Source organism: Nannospalax galili, unplaced genomic scaffold, assembly GCF_000622305.1.
Source record: "Nannospalax galili isolate Female #2095 unplaced genomic scaffold, S.galili_v1.0 scaffold697, whole genome shotgun sequence".
NCBI classification, from domain to species: domain Eukaryota; kingdom Metazoa; phylum Chordata; class Mammalia; order Rodentia; family Spalacidae; genus Nannospalax; species Nannospalax galili.
In genome coordinates this window covers 44,481-55,832 of record NW_008339441.1, presented here as the reverse complement: position 1 = coordinate 55,832, position 11,352 = coordinate 44,481, and the positions used below count along the sequence as shown (strand labels likewise).

The window sequence follows — 11,352 nt, the reverse complement described above, 5'->3', positions numbered from 1 at the left end:
TGCTGACGGTGTGAGCTCAAATCATTCAATCTCTCTGTGCCTGCTTTTCTTGTCTGTGAAATGGGAGATAACAACTATGAGGATTAAATATTTGTTAAGACTTTTAAAAAATATTTATTATTTTTATGTGTATGCATGTATTGCCTGCATGTAGGTAAGTGCACCTGTGTCATGCAATGCCGTGGAGGGCAGAAGAGGCTGTCGGATCCTCTGGAACTGGAGTTATAGATAGTTGTTAGCTGCCATTCAGGTGCTGGGATTCAAATCCGGGTCTTCTGCAAGAACAATCAGTGTTCTCAACTGCCGAGCCATCTCTTCAGCCCATTGTTAAAACTCTTTTAAAAATATGTGTGTGTGTGCATGCACACTCATTTGCCACAGTATGCATGTGGAGATCAGAGGACAATTTGCAGTTTGCTCTCTCCCATCTTGTGGATCCTAGGGATTGAGCCCAGGTTATCAGCCTTGGCAGCAAGTTCTTTTACATACTGAGCCTTCTTGCCAGCCCTGTAAAGACTCTTTCAGTAATGTCTAATAGCTAGTAAGGTTCAAATGATGGCTTAATTAAAATAATAGGATGGGGAGACAATTCGCTTAGTAAAGCACCTGTATAAGCGAGAGGACAGAGATTTGACCCCCAGAACTTCCGTAAAAAGCCAGGCACGGTGGTATGTGCTTGTAATCCCAGTGCTCGAGAAGGTGGAGACAGGATTCTGGGACTTAATGGCCAGTTAGCTCAGCCCCAGGTCCCAGTGAGAGACTCTGTCTCATAAAACAGACACAGAGAACAGACTCCTAAAATTGACCTCTGCACGTGCACGTGTGCGCGCGTGTACACACACACACACCCTACCCTACCCTACAATCAGCCTTGGTCCTTGAGTCAGCAGAAAGCACTTTGGATCTGGATCATGGCATACCTGTTCTATTTTGGGACCAGACAATAATTTCCTCTGTGACTTCAGAAACTCCTTTTAACCTTTTTATGCTTTGTTTTCCTCAACTGCAAAATAATGGGCTTGGGCAATTTCAACGACAAACAGCATTTTTTTTTTTTTTCTTTTGGATCAAAGAAAGATCAAGTGAAGGAAGAAAAAAAGCTTTTGGGCCTTATTTTCTTATCCAACAGAGTTCAGCATAGGGAATATCTCTGGGTGGGGTGCTGCCTGGCTGCTGAGGGCCCTCTGCAATGGTCTGGGTGATATACTGTCCTTGCTTAGGGGACACCTGACCCAGTCATACCTGTCTCCCAGGAAGTGGAGACACATGGATGTAAGACTGAAGTGCATTCCTGGTTGGAAGAGCCTGCTACTGCTGGCCACAGGATTCTGGTTGCTGCCTTCTGTTGGTGCGGCTACATTTTTTAAGGAACTCATTTCCTTCAAATAACTCATACCAATGTATCAGGAATATATTGCTGCAAATGAAGCCACCCTGAAATTTAGAGGCCTAGGACAATTTGCAGTTTCTCTAGGTGCTATAGGTTGGGTGGTTCTGGTGTGGCATGGTGGCTGCATCTGCCTATTTCAGGGAGGAGTTGCTAGTGGTGGGGGCGGGATCTTGATTCTCCTCTATGGGGCCTTTTTACATGACTCCCTCAGATGTGCACAAGGCCCAAGCCATTTATTACCAGAATCCCTCACTCAAGGCATTTATTCCTGTATTCTGTTGGTCAGGGTGAATGAATTAGAAGGTCAACCCTCAAGTTGTTTTGTCAAGTATTTGGGCATGGTGGTGAGAGAGATAATACAACCTTTTTGATCCTCTTTCTTATATGAAAGGCTAGGTGCTCTAGGTTGGGGCGGCAGGCATCCTTCTGAGCACCTACTGTATGCCAGGCACTGTGGGAGGGGGTAGTTCAGGGCACTGCCGAAGGCTGAGTTCTCACTCTGGATTCTGATGCCACTTTTCTTCCTGAGCCTCTCTGTCCTCATCTGTAAAATGGGGGGTGAGCGATGGCTCTCACCCCACAGGGTGGAGATGACTGTAAAGATAAGTGACAGATGGTCAGCACTCAGTACCAGGTCTGGCCCCCAACAAGCACATAGCCAGTGGCAGTTGGTACTAATGGACATTTGAATTCTGACCACCCACTTCCTGGAGTAGCTATTTGGACCAGCCATTGTCCTAAGAGATTTCAGGTTCAGGAAGGCTGCCTACCCCAGCTGGGCTCAACTCTCAACAAACCTACAATCTGCAGGCGTGGCTCTGAGGGCCCCACAGGTCTGTGTACCCCACTCAGTCTCACTCTTACTTGTTAAAATCACACGAAGCTCAGAAACTTCATTAGACACACCTGGATTTGTGGGAGGCAGGAAGTGGAGGCTGAAGCCTCAGTCTTCCCAGCTTTTCACTATAGAGACAAAAGGTCATCACCCCAAGAGATGGTGGTACAAAAGGCCCAACAGAGAGATGGGGGCAGTGAAAGTCACTCTGTGATGTGGGGGTGCCATGGTCTATTTGTGTCCCACAAGTTCATGTTGGAATCCTTTTGCTGAAGGTGGTGAGATTTTGAGGGTGATCAGGTCATGGAGTGAGGTCCTCCCAAAAGGGATCAATGCTCTTATACAAGAGCCTGAGGGAGCTTGTCTGTGTTTCTACCACAGGATGCGGAGAAGGGGCCACCTCTAAAACTGGATCTACGGGTGCTTTCATCTTGGCTTTGCCGCCTCTAGAACAGTCAGAAATCCACTTTGGCCACTGGGTCTAGGCTATTTTGTAACAGGAACCTGACAGGTTAACACTGGGGACAAGCAGGTTCTTTCAGCCCCAACCTCAGGAAGGAGAGAAATGTCTACTTCCTTTATGAGACCCAGAACCCAGGCTCTGGGGCTGAGTACAGAGAAATGAAACCTATGAGCAGGCCCATCAGCCTACTGCTGATGGAGGTACTGAGGGAGGATGACAAGGGAGAACAGCAGCTCTCTGGTCTGGCTCCAAGTCCAAAAAGCTGTTACCTGAGCCAGGGAGCTATGCCAGGTGCTGGAGACCAGAAGGATGGTGGGTGGTGCCTAAGGGCCAAGAGGAACTAGGCAGGTAGATCTAGGGTCAGGGACTGGGAAAGTGTTCATGATCCTACTTAACCTATAAAGATGTGTCGTTCTCTGTCCCATTCGAAAGCTGCAAATATGAAATACGGAGGTGAACATTTTCTCACCAACCACCCCTGGGTGCAGCTCACATGTACAGTTGAGCCTTCACACCATTTCAGGGGCCTGATCTTAACACATGTCAGACCAGCCCATATCCTCACTCCAAAGGCAGGTTGGGGTCCTTCTGGATTCAATAGCACCTACACTGCCAGCCCAGGGCACCAGAGATGAGGATTCGCACAGTTCCCTTTAGCTGTCTGTGACCTCCCCTGTGTAGAAAGGCAAGACATCACTCAGTCAATCCTGCCACTTAAAGCTGTGCTGGTCCCACTGTGCAGAGAGAGAGGCCTCCTGGGAAGAGGCAGGAAGGGGTGCCATTTCCAGTAGGGTTTTCCTGAAACAGGATAAGGGGGCAGACAGGAGGTTTAGCAGCCTTCCAAGAAACACCCAGCCCCTCCTGGATCATCATATTCTGACCAGGTATGTAAACACTATTGCTCAGGGCCACACCCAGCCACTCAGGGCCATACTGAGCCAGCTCCATGGGGCGGCCTTCGTGTTGTGCTGGCCCCACTTGAGCTCGACCCCAGGTCCTAAAGGAGCTTACACTCCCATAGCACTCTTCTCATCCTCTTTGGGGCTGGGGTCCTCCTGTGTCTTCTTCATCTCCCAACCCCTGACCCACGTGTAGGCTGAGGAGCCACCCAGCACCATCAGGTTGCTCGCCCACCACAGGAAGCTCTTGGTCTCTTCATAATACAGCACAGCCAGCACCGTCTGTGCACAGGCCTTGGCTGTGCCCGACACGTTGTGGGTTAGGGGACTGGTGAATTTGATCTGCAGTCCCGTCACATAGCCGATGGCAAAGCCAAACAGGCCGCCAAGCGTCATCATGACCCAGAAGTGGGCGCTGTCCAGCTGGGCAAAGTTGAGGAGGGCTTGGAGCTCACCCAGCATCAGCATCAGAGGCAGGAAGAGCATGCAGGCATTGACATTGTTATAGAAGGTCAGGCGCCATATGCTGCCATCCACTGCGGGGAGCACTTTCTTAGTGTAGATGGCGTTGAGCGAGACACAGAGGCTGGCCAGCACCCCGAAGATGGTTCCTGTCAGGGACAGGGTGCCCTCCGCTCCTTCTTGGTCCACACCCAGCCAGAACCCACCTGTAGTGGGACAGAAGGATGACAAGGACAAGAGGGATGAGGACAGGGAGGGAGAGGGGCAAAATTCTCACCATCTAGCCTTCCTCATCAACATACTCAAGATCCAAGGTCTCACCCCAGCACAAAACAAGAGGGGTGGTTCCAAAAAAAGCCACTCCTCAGCCAGAATTCCAGCAGAGGGGAAAGGCAAAGGACAGAGTATGACCCTATTACCTCTTTTTTTTTTTTTTGGTCTTTTTGAGACAGGGTCTCCTGTAGCTCCAGCTGGCCTCAAACTCACAGAAATCCGCCTGCCTCTGCCTCCCAAATGCTAGAATTAAAGGTGTGCACCACCAGCTACCCTATTACCTCTTTAATAACAAGTGTAATCATTGAAATGAGGGTCATAAAACTGTGGTTCAGGTGACCTTGAGCAAGGGACAGGTGCTCTAGTCTCGGCTTCCTCTTCATCAGTGCGAACCTTAGGTTGGAACTGCTCCTGGCCTGATGTCACTTAGACAGTCACTCTATTCACTTTTGGGGCACCTTCTGCTCAAAGAGTATGTGTGGCTCCCCAGCCTGGCACACTGAGCTTCCTGGGTTCAGCTGGCCAGCCCTTCCTTGGCTCTGTGATGGCCCAAGCCACCTTTTCAGCTCCCAGCTTCTCACTGCGAGCTCAGTGCTTACACCAGAAACACTTTCTTCTTTTTAAGGATTCTATTCATTCTTCAGGGTCAAGGCCAGACTCTCCTGGGAGCCTTTCCTTATACATCCTGTTCTCCAGCCTCTTTCCAGACTCTTGCTGCCTGTCCTTCCCCCTAAAGCTCCTGGCCTGCCCATGGCTTCGAGGTGCTTTCTCCTGGTGACATTCTGTTCTATCTAGATCCCACATTCCCAGAAGACAGGGGCTGATCTCTGCCACAGGGATCAATATGAAACAGGGGGACTGGCTCTGGCATCAGAGAGATTTGGCTCTGTGATTTTGAAGCTGAGTGGCCTGGGAAAAGAAAAGTTACTTAACCTCTCTGAGCTCCAGGTTCCTTCATCTGTAAAAATCTGGGCCACGTTCTTGATCCACCCTAACCTTGCAACTCGAATGATCTTACAGAACAGATCCACTCTGGCTGTCCATTGCCTTCAGGAAAGACTCCACTTCAAGTGTGTGCTCTCCTGGCCTGCACCATGTGCTCAGTGTCACACTGGCAAGAATTCCAGCAAGTCCTGCTTGGATTGCCCCCCTCTCTCCCTTCTCCCTAAGAATCCTCACAGCCCTTCTGAATTCCCATCACAACCCTTACCAGTCTAGGCTAAGTATCATTACTGCCATTAACATCACCATATGCTCTAGGAGTGAGGACCTCACCTTCTTTTACTCAAACTTGTACCCTAAAACCTGGCACAGGCCTGGCAAATGCTTACCAACCAGTTGATAACGTTGAATGGCTGGCTGGCTGGCTGAATAGATGGGTGGATGAATGAAGACTGCCTATGGAGAAGCTTGCAATTATTAAAGGAAATATGCCAGGTGAGGTGGCTTCTATAGTCCCAGCTGCCTGAGAGGTTGATGCAGGGCCAGCCTGGGCAACACAGCAAGAGATCATCTCAAAACAAAAAGACCAGGCCCCGGAAGCATTGTAGGCACCTGACACAGTCTCTCGCCACTGACAGAATCCTTCCCAGGAGGTGGCACAGACCCACTGTGGGTTTCACCTGATTAGGCAGAACACCAGGCCCTCCTGCTTCTACCATCTGAGCCCAGAAAGGACCCCATCATCAAGGTTCCAGACCCCAGAGGGGCTATCAACCTGAGAGGCTTTGCAAAGTGCTATGTGCCTGCGAGGGACTCCAAGTTTGGCAAATTCCCTGAGAGGCAGACAGGAGAAAGGGCCACTGAGAACTAACAAAGATGGTAGACTTCTCCTGAGACAAAGGCAGTTCCCTACTGGGGAACTCCTCCTGCCATCAGGACCTGTGTTCTAGCTGACTGGTCCAGATCAGTTTAGATTAAGTCCAAGGCCAAACTCAGACATATCCTCAAAGCGGTGAACCTATTGGCCCTCTCTTCTTTGTTTAAGTTTACCAATCCAAAATAAGGGGTGGGGGACTTGCCCTATACCACTAAAAACACTTAAAAGACCCAGGCCCCCCAGGGGCTTTTGGGTTTTGGTTTTTGAATCCCCTCTCCATTTGCAGAGTCTTTTTCTCTTTTCTTTCAATAAAGTTTATTGCCTTCTATGTCTGAGATTCTTCCTACCTTTGAATTCTGTAACTGGTAGAGAAAAATGAACCCAATCAAGACCCCTAGACAATAACATCTGGGAGGCTTGGAGTAGTTGACAGAGACACCCCGCCCTGCAGCTCCAGGAGGGAGAGGGCCAGACAAGAGCCCCATCTCCTGCTGCCACCCAGACAGACCACCATGGTTAGTGAACGCACAGTTCTCAGCTGTCCGGCCATCAGCTACTTGGGTTACTTTGGGGACCTGGGCTCAGATTCCCTTTCTGTATGTAAATCCCTCCCACCAGGAGGCGTACCCACTCCACACCTGGCAGGGCCAGTGGACTGAAGTGGGTCCCAGGACACCTGGGAGGACAGAGAGGAAGTGAGTGGTACCAGTTCCCCTAGGGTATGGGGAGGGGCTAGGAGTTCCCCAGGGAAGGGTCCTGACAGCACCTATAGCTTTCTACTTGGCTTTTCTCTCCCCTCCCCTCTTAGGCTCAGACCCAGCAGCCCTGGATCTACAGCTGTGGATCTGGCAGCTGCTCATCCAGGGGAAACATTTTCTAGGACAAATGGCATGGAGAGGCCTGGTCCCTCACATCCAGAGCACCCAGCCTGGGCCCCTGAGACTCTAGGGAAGAATATGTAGGCCAAACAAGACAAACTTTACGGTAGTAATGAGAACCTGAGCAGGTAAAAATAAAGGTCTATGGAAACAAGACTCTGTGACCCAGCAGGCTGCCCAATTCAACACTCTCAATGGTACACATATTCTGTGACCTGTGCAGTCCAAGCCAAGAGTCCTAGCTACGCATGGCTGCTGAGAACTGGAAAGATGGTCACAGAATCAGGTCTGAATACCAGTAGCCAAGGAACAGGAAGCTTAAAATTTTGAGTTTAATTTTAAAATGCATGTAGCCTGTGGCTTTCTACTGTGTTAATTTCCAATGGGCAGCAATGGGGCTGAGTGGCTCAAAGCACAGGCCTGGGAGTTTGGCCAATCTGGGGTCGAATTCCAGCCTAGCTACTTCCTAGTTGTGGGTTCCTGGCAAGAAGCATAACCTCTCTGAGACTCACTTTCTTTATTTGTATGGAAATGATCCCAGAGATGCCACCACACAGAGGACTACTGGGCAGACAAAGATCAGCACAATGTCCCTATTAGTAACTATTTTCTTTTTTAAAAAAAATTATTTTGTGCCAGGCGTGGTGGTGCACACCTTTAATCCCAGCACTTGGGAGGCAGAGGCAGGCAGATCTCTGTGAATTCAAGGCCAGCCTGGTCTACATAGTGAGTTCCAGGACAGCTGGGGCTTCAGGGAGACCCTGTCTCAAAAGACCAAAAAAAAAAAAAATTTGTTATTTTTATTTTATGTGTATGAGTGTATTCCCTGAATGTGTGTAAGTGCACCTATGTTGTGCAATGCCCATGAAGGTCAGAAGACAGCATCAAATTCCCCTGGAACTGGAATTAAGGATAGTTGTTAGCCACCATGTGGGTGCTGGGAATTGAACCTGGGTTCTCTACAAAAGCAGCCAGAGCTCTTAACCACTGAACTAGCTCTCCAGTCCTAGTAATTATTTTCTGGGTGTCAAGTTTGGGAAGACAGTTGGGGCTTCTTAAAACATACATACATACATATGTGGGTATGTGCGTATGATCTCAGACCAGTGAGATGGCTTGGGGCTTGGTGGGTAAAGACACTTGCCACCAATTCTGATGACCCAAGTTTGATCCCCAATACCCACATGGTAGGAGAGAACCAACTCCCACAAGTTGTTCTCTGCGCTCCACACCTGCACTGTGGTGCCCGTGTGCATGTGTGTGAACAAGAACATATACACATAATAGAAATGTAATAAAAAAGTTAAAACACAGGTCCAGCCAGCCACTGTCTCAGGTGTTATCCCAAGCCATCAAGGTCAAAGGGTGACAGTGCATTTATTAAAAAGATGCACTGTCCTCTTGAAAGAGACCTGGATAGAATTAGGACCCTTGAGCTCTTCAGAAACAACATGGCACAGTGCTCATGAGTGTGACCTATGGAGGCTGACTGCTTATGTTCAAATTCTAGCTCTGTCAGTGATTAGCTGAGTGATCTTGGACAAGTCACTTAGCCTCTCTGGTTTTCCCCTGTAAACTGTTGATTGTAATTCCACCTTGTTATAAGGATTAGTTGAATTAATATAGGTGGAGTGCTTAGCTCTGAGTGCCTGGCACAGTTTAAGCATTCAAGCAGTGTCAGCTGGTTTTGTTGTAGCCCTTGCTATCATTATTATTTTCACACTGGCTGGGTTCCTAACCTGCTGGGGACTACAAGGAAGTATTTGTTGTCTCTGGGGCCTGGACTCTTCCTCTGACTGAGGCAAGAGACCAGGGACAGGGACAGATAAAGTGCAAAAATGTCTGAACGGTTGATCTTTAGAATTTCCACCCCCTATCCACCCTGCTCCCCAGGGTCCACTCACCGATGATGATCCCGCAGGTGAGCAGGGCATAGAAGGAAGTGGTTTGCTTGAGCAGCAGGTAGGAGAGTAGCAAGTTGAACACAGTGGTGAGCGAGCGGCCCACGTTGTAGAAGGCCACGCCCACGTACTTGAGGCAGAGGTTATTGAAGGTTATCATGCCGATGAAGACCACCGACAGCGGCAGCACACTGCGGGCCACCCTGAGGTCCAGGTGCAGGGTGGGGAAGTCCACCGTGCCAGGGCAGCAGGTGGCCAGTGTGCTGAGGCCCTTACACAGCAGAGAGGTCACTAGGCACTGGTAGAAGGTGACGAAGATGGGGGTGTCCAGCTGCAGGGAGGGGCTGTCCAGCAGGTACTTGTTGAGGAACACCATGGAGATGGAGGTGACCCAGTAGAGAGAGACCACCAATGCTATCTGCAGCGCCCGCAGCAGAAACGGCTTGTCTCGGCTGTCTATTTCTGCCTCCCCAGAGGCACCCAAGGTTCCGGTCAGTGCCATTCTCAGGATCCTGGACCGCTTCAGAGGTGCCCTGTTCATGGTGGCAGAAGACTGGGTCATCCCACGGCCAGAATGCATGCCCTGGAGTACAGGGCCCTAAGCCGTGGGTGTGCAGCCCTCAATTGTCATATGGGGGAGACCTAACAACGGTCTCTTCCGTTTTGGATGAAGTTCTGTTTTGGGGGCTCATGAGACAAGACCAAGAGAAGGAAAAAGGCCTGGCCAAGACAGCTATGGCCTGCTTGGGGACAGGGGGCTGGGGACTAATAGGAATGGCAAGGAGATAGGAAGAAAGAGAGACAGAAAGGCAGGGTGGAGGAAGAGGAAAAAGGGGATGGTGAGAGCAGAAGCAAACGGAAGTGCATGGGGACCGAACGGAGGGCGGGATGCCGGATGATGGAAAGCCGGGTGCAGGAGATCATAGATGCTCAGGACTGGGGTCCCAGGACACTGGCGGGGGCCGGGTAGGCGCGAGGCCTATGGGGGCTACCAGTCCCGGCGCCGGCTCTGGAGCAGCCGGAGGAGTAGCCGGACGTTCCAGGCTGCCTCCAGGGCGGGGCAGGCGCCGCGCTCATTTCCTGACACGCCCCTCGGTCCCTCCTTAAAGGGCCCGATCTCCCGGCGTGTCGCCCTTGAAGTCACAGCCAGAAGAGCCGGCGATTGCCTTCCCGGCTCGCGTCTGCGCGTTGGCACCTGTACCCACTGTTCTGCCCTCTTCGTTTAGGGAACCCTCGGCAGCCGGGGAAGGTTCTCTGGGTGATGGAGCCTCGCCCATTTCCATCACCGGGTGCTCCCGAGGCCTCTCCCCTCCGACTGGACTCCCTTAGGTGCATTTTCATTTTCTCCCAGAATACGGAGTACCACCTCTCGACTTCCAGGGACCTACATAGCAGCCCCGCAGCCCTCCATTGACCCAGTCCACTCTGGAAGACCTTGTTAGGTCCTCTCCTCTCCCCCATTCCAATTTTCACCGCCTCCAAACCCTCTCCGGAGCCGGGAATCCCAGCCGAGGCCGGAGACCACATCAACCCCTCCAGTCTGAAGTCCCTTCTAGCTGCCCAGACCCGAGCCTCTGCAGCATCTCGTTCCAGTGGTCCCTTCCCCTTCCAGAACATACCGTCGATGCTCTGGAACTGTGCTCCTGGCTGGTGCAAGCGACCCGGCTCTCACCTCTGCCGCACACTGGCACCGCGCAAAGCACCTGCAGCGCCGCGCCCCGAGCCGCGCCCCCGGGCCCACCTTCTGCTCCCCGGGCCTCAGCGCGGGCACCACGCCAGGCTTCGAGCGCGGTGCAGCGATTATCCCGCCAGCCCTTTGAGAAGGCCCCTTCCTCTTTCCAAAACCATCCCCGCCTCGCGCGCTGCGCCCTAATTGGCCTGGGGCTCCTGGATTCGATTACCGTCTCAGGAGGGTCTCTGGTCTAGGGGACATCCATGGCCCATCCGGCTCTGACCGGTGCTTCCAGAAGAGTGGCGGGGAGGGGAGGCACGCCGGATTCGGCCGGTACCAGAGGAGGGTACCCCTCCCCCTCCCCCTCCCAGGTACTAGGCCTGAGTGGGCCACCAGTTCGGAATCATTTACCCACTGGAGAGTTGGGCAGAGTGACTTCTCTCTGGTTTCCTCCTAGCCTCAGTGTTGGGCAGGCAAGTTCCCCCTGGCCCAGTTGGCTTCATTGTATAGCCCAGACTGGGTTCAAGCAGAGTGAGTTCAAGGCCAACCAGAGCAAATGAGAAGCGCGCGCGCGCACACACAGACAGACAGACAGACAGACACACACTGTTGTAGATGTAGCTCAGTGTTAGAGTGGTTGTCTGGCAATGTAGGTTCAAGCTTCAGTACATTAAAAGAAAAAAAAAAGATTAGTACTATTAGTCAAAAGATAAAATTACAACACATTTCGCTATAAATCTAATGTTTTTTAAAATTTATT

At 51.2% G+C, this 11,352-nt stretch overlaps 1 protein-coding gene across 3 annotated transcripts; it reads right to left on the bottom strand.

The window, feature by feature from the left end:
• Positions 1 to 295: 295 nt before the first annotated feature.
• Positions 296 to 10,624, bottom strand: Slc35c1 (solute carrier family 35 member C1). 3 transcript variants are annotated; one of them, XM_029564066.1, is made up of 3 exons: positions 8,924 to 9,980; positions 4,043 to 4,255; positions 296 to 1,984 (listed from the first exon to the last, which is right to left on the bottom strand). In XM_029564066.1, the coding sequence occupies exons 1-3, from the start codon at positions 9,498 to 9,500 to the stop codon at positions 1,695 to 1,697; spliced, it is 1,080 nt and encodes a 359-aa protein (XP_029419926.1). In that variant the 5' UTR covers positions 9,501 to 9,980; the 3' UTR covers positions 296 to 1,694. The 3 variants fall into 3 exon arrangements, with proteins under 3 accessions (XP_029419926.1, XP_008832370.1, XP_008832369.1); XM_008834148.3 differs by adding an exon at positions 10,540 to 10,624 and having other exon boundaries at positions 1,852 to 4,255; positions 8,924 to 9,453; XM_008834147.3 differs by having other exon boundaries at positions 1,852 to 4,255.
• Positions 10,625 to 11,352: the final 728 nt, after the last annotated feature.

What these genes read in the sequence shown, in the direction of transcription:
- Slc35c1 (XM_008834147.3), bottom strand. Translation starts at nt 9,500, where the DNA reads ATGCATTCTGGCCGTGGGATGACCCAGTCTTCTGCCACCATGAACAGG. An exon ending in CACCTGCGGGATCATCATCG is followed by an intron (nt 4,256 to 8,923) that starts GTGAGTGGACCC and finishes GTCCCACTACAG; the next exon opens with GTGGGTTCTGGCTGGGTGTG.